The 16867-nt window shown below is 37.5% G+C and overlaps 1 protein-coding gene across 1 annotated transcript in view; it reads right to left on the minus strand.

The window, feature by feature from the left end:
* Positions 1-14518: 14518 nt before the first annotated feature.
* adrb3a (adrenoceptor beta 3a) overlaps positions 14519-16867 on the minus strand; it is a 39465-nt gene continuing 37116 nt past the window's right edge. The window contains exon 2 of the mRNA XM_079827379.1: positions 14519-16602. Coding sequence (XP_079683505.1) covers positions 16575-16602 — 28 coding nt within the window. The 3' untranslated portion in view covers positions 14519-16574. The remainder of the gene's footprint in view (positions 16603-16867) is intronic.

Here is a 16867-nt window from a genome sequence, read left to right on the forward strand (position 1 = left end):
AGAGTTTTCCGTCTATTACTGACAATACGTTTTGTCCAAAAGTGGTGCGCCTAAATGGTATCACACTGTCCCCTTTCACAGAGGCCTGTGTACTCAGTGGTGGAAATGGCCGAAATTCACTACGTTTTTTTTTTTTTTTTGAGTTGCACAGTTTAAGAGGTCACAAAAACCTTCTAAATAAATTGTCCCCAGGTTAAATAAATCTGTTGAATGTTTTGGATGGTTACTGTACATCTCAGTTTAGTGCTTTGAAAATGAACAATTAAACATGTAAAGGTGAATCTAGTTGTAAGGCAGTTATATATTTATCGATTAAAAAAAGTAACTAATTAATCGCACATTCAACATCTGCGTTTTTAATATTTTTTCATTGTAATAATTCCACAGTTACTCTCTAAACTTATGTAGAAACAACTTAAAGACAGTATATTTGAAATATTTGTTGTAATGGCATATTTTTATGAAAACTGCTACCGATGTCTCTGAATTTTTTTTCCTTCTTTTAAAACATTAATGATAGACATTCAACATTAGAGTATAAATAAAAGCTATATCAAGTCCAAGTGAACTTAAAACAATATTCACACAAACCTATTATAAAAAATGTCTGGGGGTCATTTGGAACATTTCAAACTTGTGTGGGAAAAGGTTACACAAACAAGGCTTTTGTTACAGTATATTCTTTTGGGGAAAAAAATCTACATTATTTTCTGAATTCTACATTTTGTCTTAGGTTAGTTTAATAATATAGCCTAAGCATCATTGATAACCCCTTGTTATAAAAAATATATATATTAATAATTCTCTCTAATTGGCCTCATTAGCTAAGCCCGCTAAAAAACACAAGACAAGCAGGGCCGTAACCACACCACCACACACATTGTAATATCAGAAAGCTTTATTAATGTTTTTACTGTAAAGTTGTGCAGTTTAAGGGGGATTTGTTTTTGTTTTTTTGCCTCTATTTAAATTATTACAAATTAATACAGTTATATAAAATGGCAACATTTTATGTAGCCTAAAATCCACTTTAAAAAAATATCTACATTTCTCATTTTCATTCATGATGATAAAGTGAACATGTGCTTTGGTTTAGTGGAGGATTGCTGCCATCTACTGGAAAACAAACACTTTTAAAATTAAAATAATACTATTTTTACCTTTATGTGTAGACATTTTAGACAATCATTATTATAACAATAGAAACGTCTCTTATCATTTTTGGGGTGCGTGGTGAGATATAAGTAGCTTAACATTTAATATTTGACAACTGTTTATGATAGATGTATTCAACGACCCACAGTAATAATACAGTGATGTAAACTGTTCATATTTTTTTATGGAATTTCGCCATATTTTATTAAAATATGTTATAAGACACGTTTTGCACTTTTGACATAGTGAATATTGAATGTGTGCATATTTTAAATAAAATACTATAAGCAAAGAGTTTAGCCTAAATGGATTACCTCACATCTAGGCTACAATTAGACTAGAACTGCTTTTACCATTCTTATTTCTTTTTTTTCTGTATTACCTTAAATCCATTTTAATCCTTATTTTATTTTCCAGGTATCATTATTACATGCTTGGCCTGTGTTTTCATTGCATTTCCAATTTTGACCAGCATGGTTCGCCATTTGTGTGTGTTTTGTGCATATCTCGCATGCATTTCTGAATTACACTGTGCGATTCTGGATCTGATTTCACTCGATATAACGGAAATTCAAGCTCTTTTCGGGAACGACGGCCGGATCATTTTTAGATGACCATTTATGTATTATTATTATATTTATAGACAGGATCATTTCAGGCATGTTAACACAGCTTTATCATTTCAAAGTTTCTGTTATGGCATCTGTTAATGTTCTGAATTCTCCATGTTCAGCATAATAACCGGAGATGTGCGCAGAATCAGCGCTGCAAGTTACAGAATATTGCGCAACATGCGCAGCTTACGCTCATTTAGTAGACTGAGAATATGCGTAGCGCTAGTCGCTGGATTGCTCGCACTTTAAGGACATTGTATGAGTAACGTACAAGTAAGTCCAGTGTTATTTGAATATTAATGTTGTATTACAAGTGTATTCGTTGCAGATACTGTTTATAAGTTTTATTCATTTATATGCATATGCAATTGTGACCGAGCGTTCGTGCAGGGTTCGCCTAAAATACTTTAGGAATAAGAAAACAATCAACGACAGTCGTCCGAACTTTGCTTCACTTTATTCTCTGTCACATGTGTAAAATTCAGCTTCAAAAACCCGCGACACTCCAGTACCAAAAAGTGCGCATGCTCCAACCTATATACGGCAAGCCCCGAGGGGAAAAATACATTGCACACACATATACACAACGAGCGCCAGAACGTACTAAATCAATACATCATGACAGGATCAAATAAAGTCTGTTACACAATCTATTTATCTCACGTGAGTTATGCGCTGAATCATTGACGTCAATCCTTTGAAGTTTAAGGATGAAGACACTTTATGTTGAGTTTATTTATATCACTTAAGTGATTTATATGTTAATTATTATTTCTCTTTAACTGTTCTAGATCAACCTTGCACATGTCCATCTGTGTTGATACAAAGCAATCATTAAAAGGCTATCATCTATCCATGACTCTGAGTTCTCTGACATGAACACTGTGGCGGTCAGTGCACATTGATCCAGATATATCCTAATTCAGAACAGTTAAAGTAACGGGTTTTCGGTCAAAAATCACAGTTCATCATTCCAGATAATTTACCTCCAGCACGTACCAATGGAGAAGCATTTCCATTGGCTGCAGTCTGCCGGTATTGGCCAATCACAAAAGTTGACATTATGCAGCCTTTATCACAGAATATTCTGCTACGTTTTTATTATTATACATTACATTACGTGTATATGTGGCTATTATATTGTAGATTATTGAGTTGCTAAAATATACAAATCCTTTTAATTAAAAAAATAAATAAAATTGAACCATTTTTTTTTTTAGCTGGAACTCCGTCCTCCCTCGAAACCCCTTTTCCACCCCTGCGTGTACTACCACCGCTTTGGAAGAAGCCATGCAGCGGAGGCGCATTAGAATGTGACACCTTCATATTTTTTTATGTTTAGGTAGAGATCGACATGACTTAGTGAGCCAGTCATCAATGTGAGCCATTGCAGATGTAAGTGTGGATGCCATCTCTTGGTAGTTCTTAGCATGTGTAAAGATTACAGCATATCTGCATACATCTGAACATCAACATTTTTACATGCCTCTGGCAGATCATTTATATACAGTGTAAACAGGATTGGACCAAGTGTGGAGCCTTGGGGGACCCCTACTGGACATTCACAGAATGGGGATTTTGAATCATTAAAGTCCCATTGAACCGGAAGTTGCAACTGACTTTATTTCAGTGCTGTGACGTATTTCCAGGTGAAACGGAATATTGAATAGAGGGCAGGGTTTTACTTCAGCGCTCCTCCTCTCCATCTCGCGCTCATAGCAGACTAACGGATGGAGGGGAGTGGTTAAGGATATTCAAACCCAAGCCGGCGCATAGTCGTCATCGGAAAGGGAACGCCATTCAAGACCGGAAGTTACTTTTCAGATTTTGTTTAAAGATTACCGCGGCAAACAATTTTTTTCTGTGTATTAGCTTGCACGGATTAGTTGTTCACCCTAAGACCTGTAATGTGGGCTAACAAATTAAATAAGATCGATTTTGATTTCATGAGGACTTTAACACAACCACGTTGCTTTCTACTGGATAGGTATGATTTTATCCAGTTTGAGAGCTTGTTCAGAGAAATTGAAATATGTTAATTTAGATAAAAGAACTTTGTAATTAACAGTATGGAAAGCTCGTTTTAGATCTATAAAGACAGCACCAACATAAGAACTCTTATCTAGATAGCCTTTAACCTTTCCCAGAAACACACAGTTGAACCCTGAACCCAAATCCCATAGGGTGGAATAAATTATTGCTTGTATTGAGATGTTGAATCAGTTTAGCCACCCATTTTTCGACTATACCAGGGCCATCTTTCAAGCTGATGGCACAATGGATTGACTTAAAGGGGTCATGAACTGGCTTTTTTATTTTTTTATACTGTTATCTGAGGTCAACTTATGACGTTTGTGTGGTTTTTACATTCAAAAACATCATAATGAATAAGTAATAGGCTATTTTCTGCCTTGGTTTTGAGGCTCTCTGAAAAACACTCGGATTTGATGGGCGTGCCGCACTGAACACTTGGAAGTAAACGCCCACGGCTAGGATTGGATAAGATTTGCATATTTAATGAGCTTCAGTCAGTCCATATGGGTATCTTCTGGGGAAATGCTCAGAGGACTCGCAAAATATCAAACAAACACAATGATTAAATCACACACACTCTCGCGGACACAGACACACACACACACACTGGAAGTTTTCAGCTCTGAAACTTACAGGTTATTCTTATATTACCATGACCTTTTATATATCAAAAGCTCAAGGGAAAGTTGATTTCTCAGTTCAACACCCCTTTAAGGACTGATTAATGAAATATGGGTCTCTTTGTGCCTTTTTAGAAAATTAGTATCAAGGCCATAGATATCCATGGCCTTAGAATTTTTTAAGCCACTGATGCTACTTCTGTTTCAGTTATTTGTTGTAAATAGAAATCGGCTGTGCATAATTAATGGAGCAAATAGAATAGCTAGGTGAATTAAAAAGTTGAGTTGTTTCATAAACAGAGTCTAGAAAGAAAGAGTTCTGTATATGTGATGGTTGGATCTGTAACTAATTCAGTGTTAATTTTCAACTCTAAATCTTTATTGTTATTATTATGTTTTCTGCCAATCAGCTTGTTGATGGTTTGCCATATCTTCCTCCCATTTCCTCTTGCCTCTTCAATAGTATTGATGAAGAAGTTGGCTTTAGTTTATCTTTTTTTTTTACTTTATTTCTTAATGAGGTACATTTTTGTCGGTCTGTTGAAAGACCTGATTTTAAAGATTGTTTCAATAATTGATCTCTTTCCTTCATAAGTTTCCTACACTCTTCATTTAGCCAGGGCAATGTGTTTTTCTTCGACTGCCTAGTGAATCGACGCACCCAGGGCACGGTTGCCACACATAGACTGTAAATAAATATGAACGTAGTGTCCGTGACATCACCCATAGGTTTCTGAAGCCTAAAGTGCGGCCGTTGCCATCTTGACAGCATGTCACTCCCGGATAACTGAAAAGGGGCTAAAGATGAGCTAACAGGTGGAGTGGGTGGAGCTAACGGACAGCAGACAAACAGCAGGGGCAATCCACCTGTCACTCGAAGTGGCCACGCCCTTAATTATGCAGAACTTTAATGCTTTATATAATGTAAACGAATGAGTTATAAAAAAATTCACCCCCCTTACAGTTGTCATGAAGGGCAAAATTAGCCGTATAGACCAAAACCACAATTTGTACCAGACTGTAAACATGTAAATCCTGCATACTTTGGCCTTGAGAATGATTTAGGTCAATCTTGAAGCTCATAGGAATAGTTTCCCAAAAACGAATAAAAAGTTCTGTCCTGAAAGTATAGATGGCGCAGGCTGATAGCTCCTTAAAGGTGCAGTAAGCGTATATTCTGAGAAACGCTGTTGAAAGTGGATCGGACCGAGCACTAAAACACACGTGTAGCCAATCGGCGTGTCCACTCATGAGGGGGGAGGTGCTTGTGCGCCATAGCGTGTTTGTGAAGTTGGGGTGATCCTTTTGGGTAGGGGCGTGTTTGTTTTGGTGATTTCAAATATCAACAGTGTTTCTCAAAAATCGCTTACTGCACCTTTAACTCAATCTGCTTGCAATCACATCATTCTCTTTAGAGCACATCTGATTGGTTCCTGCTGTATCAGTAGCCAATGAGCTGTCATGCTCAACCTTCAAATGCTTTGTTAGCATTTGCTGTAGTTGCAGCGTGATTTTAGAAACCCTCCACCTTTGCCAGCTCCACCTGTATCAACTGAAATCATAAAGAATTAGATTAAATCTGACACTTTTGGTAACGTTACATGTCAAATTACACATAAAACGTGTGATTTCGAGTAAAATGTTTCACTTTGTTAAACTTTGATAATCAAGTAGTCTAGCAGGAGAAATGGGTTCCCGTGTATCCGCTAGGCAGTTTTTTGTAACCTGTTTTTTTGGGACCCTAATGGTTTCTTGTTAAGAATTTTTGCCGTTGCCGAGGTCAACTAATGTCCCATGGGGTTCGTTTGGCGGCCATCTTAACTCCTAAACCACACAACATACAAAGACAAATGAACCCACTTGCTAATATAATTCGGACACCAGGAATCAAATGGAAAGGTCATTTACATGGTACAACCACGCTATTGGTGAAAAACAGGCAAATAACACATTTAGGCTCATAATGATGTAACTTTTGCTATTTTGTGTTGCAAATTTAGCCGTATAAATCTAATTTATTCTGTTATAACAATTGCAAGGTTATTAAATTGATCACTATTAAATGGATCAATGATCATCATGGTTGTTTATCATCAATCTCCACCTCATCCTCTTCCCCCTCTCCATCATCATCAGCAAACAGGTCGATGAGAGATGGGGCGAGAATTGCTCCACAAGACCAGACAGTAGGGATGGGCGATATGGACTTAAAAATTATTCCCGATATTTTCTAGTATTTATTGCGATAACGATATCAATGACGATACATGTAGTATCATTCCCCATGTTTAAATTTTTAAATAATTTTTTTATGTAAAATTCCACACCAGCCTTTTCAGAAATTGAAAAGTTGCAGATATAATTGTCTTCTGTAAAAGTGCAGGAAATGTTTAAATAGTGCAACTGTGCTTAAAAACGTCACACAATACAAACAAAAATAATTTTTAAATCAATGAAAAGTTTTACATGTAAACCGATTCTGTATTTATTCATACATGGTGCAAACAGTGGTAAAAATAGCAGAAACAGCAAAAGTAATTATCCCAAAAATGTCTTCAGATTACAAAAAAGTTGAAAATAATGATTTAATGATAGAACTTCAGTAATTTGAGTTGATAATATAATAATACCACGAATTATTCTACTAATAAAAATAAACTGCACTAAGGAATAATGAGCTTCTGGGTTCATGAATATTAATCACGTTGTCAGCGTTCATTCCAACTGATTGGCTGAAATCAAAACAGGCACAGTAATAGGTGCGCGCCAGCCAATGAGATTCCCGTTTGTGCATTCCTTTCTTCCTGTTCACGAAAGGCTGAATAATTCCAAATAAACGCCATTACTTTACAGGAAAATGCAACAAAGGATATTGTTTACATGTAGCACGTCAATTCTGTTTGGTATAAGACTCTCTCGCTCTCTCTTTGAGTGTGTGTGAAACACTGAGCGCTCTCAGTCGCGCGCCTCACACTAGTGTTTAATGTGCGTCATATACACTGCGCATTCATTGAGATTAACTGAAATAGTGTGCTTTACCGATCGATTGAGACAGAGCGAATCTCTTAAGCGCTCAGTCCAAGTGCTCAGCGAGTGAAAATACATCTGTATGGTTCAGATTGCCCTCAGGTAGCCCCTCGTTTAGCTATGAACTCTTCTGCAGCTTCCACCATAGTTGTTTTCGTTCTGCACGTGAGATGCGGATTCAGTGCCGCAGCTCCTGTCAAGCACTGCGCGTAGAGCACCAAGTGCTGAGGGGGCACCACAAGAAATTCTCTCTCCAACCCCCGTTCAGCTATACAGAGTGACGAACGCAGCCACCGCAGCCATCATAAAGTAATAACGTTTAGGGCATCAAGAGACGGCCAGCGGTGGCACGGTGCGGATGGGTCGCGCCATCAACTAGGCTTTATCGTTATTATCGCGGGAAGGCAAATTCTTATCGTGGGGAGAATTTTTACCGGTATATCGCAAACGATAAGATATCGCCCATCCCTAATCACAGGAATAAATTGCACTTTACTAGCCTATATTCAGAAAACCTTTGTTTTACAATAATAATGATTTAATAATAATTTTTGGAATAATATTTCACAATATTAATGTTTTTTACTGTATTTTTTATCAAATAAATGCAGCCTTGGTGAGCAGAAGATACTTATTTTAAAAACAAGAAATGTTGATTTCTTTCAAACATTAAATTTGGCGGAAATAACATTAAATGTTTTGCATTCCATTCGACTGTGTAGAAAGAACCTTTTTATTTTCTAAATAAAAACTTCCAAAATGTACACAACTTATTATTCCAAGGGGACGATATAGCACTTGCAGAAAAACATTTAGCCTACTGAGAAACTGGAAGCTATGCTGTACTCCGTCCAAGACATGCAGCACGTCAGACAAGATATTCGCACTAAACCATATAACATTCTCAAATCCATCCATTCATAAAAAGGTTACCTGGCAACTGACGAGTAGCACAGTTTCAGCGCCTTCTCGCACTTTGGACTTTGAACCCTGGCTAACAAGCGAATGGTGTCCAGCCGGCGCCGTAAGCTTGTGCACCGCTGTCAGAATCAATCCGTGCATTGATTAGAAAACTTAACATTTTGCAGTTTATTTAGTAATTGTTTAAGGCCATTCGCCATAAATCATCATAAAATAACAACCAGCAACAAGTCATTTCATCTGCTCTTAGGGGGCCCTAAGCAGCCGCTTACTTCGCTTATGCCTTGGGCCGGCTCTGATCTGAAATAACTAGCTAGGGCTGCCCCCAAGTTTTTTTTCTAGTAGTTGTAAATTTAAGCCGTTGTTCACGCAGCGCTGGCGCCTCCATGTCATTGTCTGCTATATTTGCTTATTATTTATTAAATCCAGGCAATTGGTTGATAAACCATTGATTAAAATGAAGATACAAATTATACAAAACGAAAAGAAGGCTTTCAACAAAACAAAACTTAATGAAGTGGTCAAAATCATTGACCACTGACCCCCATGTCTTCTGACATATTGCACGTCTTATGTGTCCTGTTCACTTTTCATAATCAAGGGGAAAAAAAATAAAAAAAATAACAATATTTAAACATATGAAACTAAATACGCATTTTAATGGCTTCAACAAGTATGGTAGGCTACAGTACAGAGAAGTTTCGTGTCGCGATTTGAGCGCACATCGTTTTACTGGTGAGCGGTTCATGAGTGGAGCTCCACTTCGTTCACATGCTCTGGTAAGGTAGGCAGGATTTTTGCATTCATTTTTATTTCCTGCTGCTGTGCAGGCTCTTGTATTGTATATGACAGTGTAAACAGCTCAATAACTCTTTTGTTTAAAGGTTTAATGTAGGCCATAGTCCATTGCATTATGATTGCAAGAAGAATCAACAATGTCAAAAAAGTGTGTCTGCTGTTTAAACGAGTGTTCTCACCGATATGCTTGTTGTGCTTTCGTGTTTTATAGACTCGAAATTGTTTCTTATTCAAATGTGGTGGGGGAAAAAAACACACCACCCCCAACCTAAAACATCTTCCCGTGCCCCTGACGTAGTGTGTTTTTTCTGTCGGCGCAAGCAAGAACAATTCTTTCACATGATTTGGTGTTTATCTGCACAGTCAAGAATAACTTAAAGAGGTTGCCATTTACTAGACTCAGGACTAGCGTGACTCTCTGAACAGTGAGTTTTTCTTGTTTATTCTATTAACGGGCCATTCTTTTGGATTTATATCTCGCTCAGGACACGCGCTGTGTGTGGAGGCCGACACCTTCTGCTCCCCCTTGCCCTCCCTAATGTCGCCCATGACTACTACTACTACTGATAATATCATTTTATTTGGTCACACTTTAGTTTGGGGAACACATACTCTCTATTATCTACGACTTTTGCCTCAATAAACTCAGAATGTACTGCTTATCAATAGTTAAAGGTGTTGTATGTAATTTTTTCACATTACTAAAGCATAAAAAGACCATAATATGCTTGCAGATATGTAGGAAACATGCTAAATCCACCTACTTGTTTCTCAGAAAAACAATGCCAGTTATTGTACTTGGTCTGTGCGATACCGCACGTCGCCAGTTTACCCAATAGTATTTCGACACCACAGGTTTCCAGTTGGCGGAAAACACTAGTTTGTTTGCTGGCTTCCATGCCAGCAATTCACAGAGATCAGAGGTCGCAGATTCTACCTGACCTAAAAAGCCTCAGCAGCCATCTAAAACTCTATGAACGAGGGCATATTAAAACGCAGATAAATCAACTCATCAACTTACAGTGTGGCTTTCATTGTCAATTGTGCTCGCTCCTGTTGCACGTCCTCAAGCTGGCAACCTGCGTGAGCGTCGAGTCTGAGGAGGAGGAGGGGCGGGGTAAGCAACGATCTCTGATATTTTGAATTTGGACTGCAGTACCTATTTCAATCCTACATACCGCACCTTTAACAAGGTAGTTTTTGTAGCGTTTAAGTTTAGGTATTGTTAAGGTAAGTTTAAGGGATGTAGAATAAGGTTATGCAGAATAAGGCATTAATATGGCTTTATAAGTACTAATAAACAGCCAATATACTAGTAATATGCAAGCTAATAAGCAACTTAATAGTGAGAATTGGACTTTTAAAGTGTTAACCTTTTATTTGTTTTATGACTTTTTAAAACTTATTGATTCAAACCACTCAAATTAATTGATCTTTTTTCTTCTTCATACTAGTTCATTTTTATTCTGATTTAGTTAAAGCACATCTGTAACAGTTTGATTGTGGCCATTGATTCCCTTAGTTGAGTCTTGAATCCCCTACATTCCAACATTTATTTGTTTTAGAGATTCTGAGCAGCTCAGTCTGTCTTTAACCATGATCTGATATACCTCTTTAGGAAAATTCATCTTCCCTCCTGACATGATGCTGTTTATTATGGCTTTGAGCTGCATGGGAGGTTTGGAGATCAGTATCTCCTGAGATGATTTTTTTTTTCAGTACTTGTCCGGTCTTGGTGGAGGTCATTGACCGAGAGTAGGTACAGTGGTGATGTTGAAGTATCGCCCTGCCAGTCTAAATGCCAGTTCTGACGTTTTTCCTAAGGATATTTTTTTGCCTTGCACTGTATCCACATGCTTTTGTTGTCAGCTCATCTTATGCTGTGAATGGAGGTTCTCCTTTAATTGTTTCCATCCAGCTAGAGTGATAAGGGTGTTGTTACATCCTGGGTTGTTCCAATGCAGCATTCACTAAATAAACTGGTAAACACAAATACTCATGCATACTCTATATCTTTCTGGTGAGCTGTATAGAACTTATATATATGGTGCAACTTTTGTTTGTTTCGCTGAGTCATATGGACTTATACTGACATTTACATTTATTCATTTAGATGACAGTTTTACAAATGAGGAGGACAAACAAGCAATTCAACTTAAGGAGGCAATAAACACGAGAAGTGCTTCAGACATTGTTCAAAATAGTACAAGCTAGAACAGGGATAAAGGAATAAGCATAGAAGAAGATTATTGTGTTTGTTTTTCCAGCAGGGTGCAGTTAAGCGCTCATGGAAGAGATGAGTTTTCAGCTGTTTCTTCAATATTTTCAGGGATTTGGCTGTCCGGATTGGGAAGATCATTCCACCAGCAAGCAACAGTGGACCATAACGTGCTGGAAGGTAAGATTTTGTGATACCACAATTTTGTCTTCGGTACGATAATACCGAAGTAACGATATTAAATCTATTCCATACAGGGTCTGAATTTTGGCGCGGTATTGTGAATAATTTTACTCACTCTCGCAAGTTTGGAGTTTATAAAGCGGGAAATTAACGCAAATGTTTATTATTAAATAAATCAACAAAGATTATCCCATCAAATCAGTCATTTGAAAACTTTCTGGTGAGAAGTAATTTCAGCATTACTCCCTTCTCTAGCTCTCAAAATTAGCAAATTGAATTCTGGCTTCAAAAGACATCGCACATGCACTATAAAACCAATCTGCGCGCTCCGATTCAGCACTTTTGCTTTCGTTTCGGGAGAGCTGACGGAAATCACTGCCCATGTCTTTTTAAACCTTGCCAAATTGAACATGCAAGTGAATTTATCTTTGAGAGAGTTTTCTTTGCGCTCTTTGAAAGCGAGTTTTCTTTGCGCTCATACCAACAACAAACACTCAAGTCTAAAGAGCTTGCGCATTCAAAATCAAGTTGTTTTTCCTCAGACAAATACACATCAAATTATGTAAAAAAACTTCATCTTTAGTGAGTAGTCACATAAACTAGTGATGTGTCGTTCATTTTGAACGAATCTTTAATATGACTCGAGAACAACGAGTTGTCTCAGAGAGCGATTCGTTCATTTTGTGTTGACCGCGCATGCGCAACATCCAATACGTTCTGTACAGGAAACAGAAAAGATTAGTTCATCTCTCGAGTCGTTCGTTCAAGTCCCCATAGGCTGAATGCAGAAACAGAAATGATTAGTTCATCTCTCGAGTCTTTGGGTACGAGTCTCGTTCTTTTGTCACGTGATAGATAGAGAAATTAGTTCATTCACAACCTTCCTTACGAACAAGTGCATAGTTTTTTGTTTGTTTAGTTCAGTTTTTTAGCTAGAATAATAATTGATTTTCCTATGAAGGACAAATTGGGTTGGTCAGAATGGATAGACATAACATACATTTTTATTGCACGTATCTTCTGATGATTTTATAATAATAAATATATTACAACTTGCAGTCAATAAAACAACTGTAATGTTGTATATGTTGCGAGACACTGAACTCGTACCCGAAGACTCAAGATTAACTAATCTTTTCTGTTTCTGCAGTGGGAAGTTCAGATCATTTTACTGACTCGGATCTTTGAATCTCATTCAGCAAAATGAACAAATCTTTCAATCATTTCGTTCATTTCAGCAGAATCTAATTAAAATGTTACGTTACATTTTTCGACACATTTAGTACTTTTGGAATAAAAAATAAACTATAAGCTAATGCAGCCATGGCCAAACTTTGAGAAAGAAATTATTAACTAATTGCTTAGCTTGCTTCAGGCTATGTATGCAGTGAGGTTCACCTCACCTCCCGATCCAAATCGTTCTTTCTTTTGTCACTTCACATTTAATCACGTCTGTTCCCTAGAAAGATTTAGTTCACCTCTCGTGTCTTTGGGTTCGAGCCGTTAGTTCTGTCATCATGTCTGATCTAGGCCGTGACAGCCTCATGTGTAATACATGCGTCTGGAAACAGAAAAGATTAGTTCACCTCTTGAGTCTTCGGGTTTGAATCATTCGTTCATCAAGTCCCAGCCCCATAGGCAAGGCTATGCAGTCACCGGAAGTAGAAAAGATTAGTTAATCTCTCGAGTCTTCGGGTTTGAGTCGTTCGTTCAAGTCCCCATAGGCTGAATGCAGAAACAGAAATGATTAGTTCATCTCTGGAGTCTTCGGGTCCGAGTCTCGTTCTTTTTTCACGTGACCGCTTCGCGGTTCAGTGTCTCGCAACATATACAACATTACAGTTGTATTATTGACTGCATGTTGTAATATATTTATTATTATAAAATCATCAGAAGATATGTGCAATAAACATTTGCAATGCCTATCCATTCTGACCAACCCAATCGGTCCAGGCTTCATAGGAAAATCAATTATTATACTAGCTAAAAAACTGAACTAAACAAAAACAAAAAAAACTACACACTTGTTTGTAAGGAAGGTTGTAAATTAACTAATTTCTATCCAACACGGCTGACACGTCACGTGACAAAAGAACGAGACTCGGACCCGAAGACTTGAGAGATGAACTAATCATTTCTGTTTCTGCATTCAGCCTATGGTGACTTGAACGAACGACTCAAACTCGAAGACTCGAGAGATTAACTAATCTTTTCTGTTTCCGGTGACTGTATAGCCTTGCCTATGGGGCTGGGACTTGATGAACGAATGACTCAAACCCGAAGAGGTGAACTAATCAATTCTGTTTCCTGTACAGAACATATGGGATGTTGCGCATGCACGGTCAACACAAAATGAACGAATCGCTCTCTGAGACGACTCGTTGTTCTCGTGTCCCTGTGTGTGTAACAAGCAGAATTTATGCACGTTGTGCACCCGCTTATAGGCACATATAACTAACGCACCCTTTAAATGACATAAAAAAATGTAGGTATGGTTTTTGTCGGTCAATGGCACAGTCGTTTTCAGTTGCCTCAAAATAGCAACGCACCAACAGTGCACCTGAACACACCTCGTTTGGGCGAACAAATGGGTGCACGTGGATTTGCTATTTAAACAATGTGGCGCTGGACGTGAAAATGATAACTGAAACTAGCAAAAAACACTTGCGTCGCACCTGGCGTCACATTGTATGAGTGTATGATAGGACCCATAAATTCTAAACCAGTGATAAACACGTTGACTTGTCATTTTAGATGCAATGGATTTAAACTTAACCCATCATATGTATTTCTCACACTCCTTCTGAGCCCACATAATGAATATAATATCTTTTAAGAGATGTTTTTAATTTCATCATTTTGAGCATTTCTGTCAGCTCAAACATTCTTTTGCCCCACATATACAATTACACAATTTTATATACAAAGTTCAAAAGGTAGACTGATGTGCTTGCTTAAAATTTATTTTTATATCAATATGTATTCATCTGATATTTCATTTTTGGTTTCCCTTTGTATTTTCACTTAAATAACACATGTATCTCTACCACTGTACCTGATCAAAAACCTGAACAAATGTACCTAAAATCCTGTTCTCACATTTGTCCTGTTAACATAACATCAAAACTCCATTGTTGGATATTATATTGCTAAAGTTGCCACAACTGTCCAATCCTTGCAAGAAACTGTAATTCAAGCTGTTGCAGAGGAAATCAGTGAAAGAGGAAGTGGTAGGTTTTTACTTGGAATGAGATGGAATTGTGATCAGTGCAAACAGGAAAAATTAAAAAACAAGATTTTTTTGGTAAGCATCACATTAAGCATAGAAAGTGATATTATACAACAAATAGGTGACTGTGTTCCCTCTCGGCCCACTATGTCAAAAATACATTCTAGAATATGAGGTTCAGGTGAATGCTTATGTCGTAGGCCTATAATGGAAAAAAATATATATTGTCCAGTATATTGTAATGGTTGGAAGAGTGTAAAGCTATTTTTTTCTTCTTTTTTTTTCTTCTGAATTTCCAAAATAAACTAGCAGCATTGAACATGAGCCAGTAAAACAGATACATCTACGGAGCCCTTAAAGGGACATGGTGGTGGAAAACAAATATGAGATGGGAGAAAAAATAATAAGTCAATGCTTTTGCGTTCTCTCGCAAATGTTTTCCGTTCCCCCGAGAAACTTTGTGTTCGTTCGAAAAATGTTTTGTGTTCCCCCGAGACTTCTTGAAGTTTCTCGGGGGAATGCAAAACATTTGCGAGAGAATGCAAAAGCATTGACAAATAATTTTTTCCTCCATCTCATATTTTTTTCCTTCGCCATGTCCCTTTAAGGGCTCCATAAAAATATGATGAGGGTCAAAAAATTTTTATTGAGCAGGGATGCTTGATATATTGATTATCGGATGATACTAGATGTGTGTGTGTATTAGATATATAATTGTGTATAATTGATTAACTTTGCCGTCATCTAACACTCAATTTTTAGATACAGTAAGAATTTATCAACACAGCACAACACAATCTCAAAATATGGATTTTTATACTGTATATTATAAATTCACAATTGATTTTAGTGTTTATTTATTTAGACAAAATAGTGTAGAATTGTAACATTATCTATTCATCTGGTTTATCAGTATACACTAGAATTTTAATATCAGTGCATCCCTATTTTTGAGTGAGTTAAGAATTGTCCTTCCTCTACTTTTTACAACAGTTTACACTGTGTTACACAGCAACCATATTTGAACTATCCCATTCAAATTGGTGAAGCTGTCCACACGCTCCCAACGTTCTCTGGAAAGTTCAGGTTTGCTTGCAGTGTTGTAGCTTATATTGAGATTGCTGGACTGGGAAAAATCAGTGGATACTGAACCTGTACAACACAGAAATATTAATGTGGCAGGTATTTTACACATTCACAGCTAAAATGTGGGGATTAAAATAAATAATAATAATTTAGTATAGATATTTTACAAAATCTAAACTTTTTATATTAAAAAAACACACTGTGCTTGGAAAGTCTATAAGGTCTAGAGTCTTATTGTGTCCATGTATTTGAAGAAGTCCATACTCAGAACATGGCACTGAAAAACATGTTGAAGGACCTACAGGTCTGATTAGTTTTTTTTTTTTTTGCCTAACAAGCTAGACCAAACCCGAGATGAAGTGGATCGCTCCAGTACTCCTCGCCTTAATAGAACGTAAGCGGTATCGGATCGCTCCATATTACACTCCTCCGTGAGCAGTACCAGTTCAGTCATTCTCTCCATAGACAGGCTGTTTGTGAGAAAGTTCTCTCAGTGCCCGCCTCTCTATGCTTATATCTTTGCACTCTTCTGTCTTTCATTTTTGCAGCAGGCTCCCCTGATGGCTTCATGGATGTTTTGCTGGGCCCTTGTGGTCTCTGCTGGGGAAGTCCCGCCAACTGTGATGTAAGTCCGTCCTTTTCCCTGTTTCTTCCTCAGCGATCTTTCATTTCAGCCATGCTAGAGACTCTCAGCCATCCTGCTCCTCTAGGTTAGAGCTGGAGGAAATAAACAATAATAATAAAATAGATCAGACAGTGTTGAAAGCTGAATGTTTTTCAATGCATTTTGTAACTTTTTAAATACTTTGGCTTGGTTTCAGAGACAGGGTTTAGATTAAGCCAGGATTAGGCCTTAGTTTAATTAGGGCGATTAACTCCTTGCCTGTCACCCCCCATTTTGCCAAGTGGGGCATTTTGACGTACCCCAAATAAAAGGGCTGCTGCTTGCAAGTCTTTCTGAATATACACATACGTAATGTAT

The sequence above is a fragment of the Gobio gobio genome (genome assembly GCF_949357685.1).
Source record: "Gobio gobio genome assembly, chromosome: 10".
Classification (NCBI taxonomy): domain Eukaryota; kingdom Metazoa; phylum Chordata; class Actinopteri; order Cypriniformes; family Gobionidae; genus Gobio; species Gobio gobio.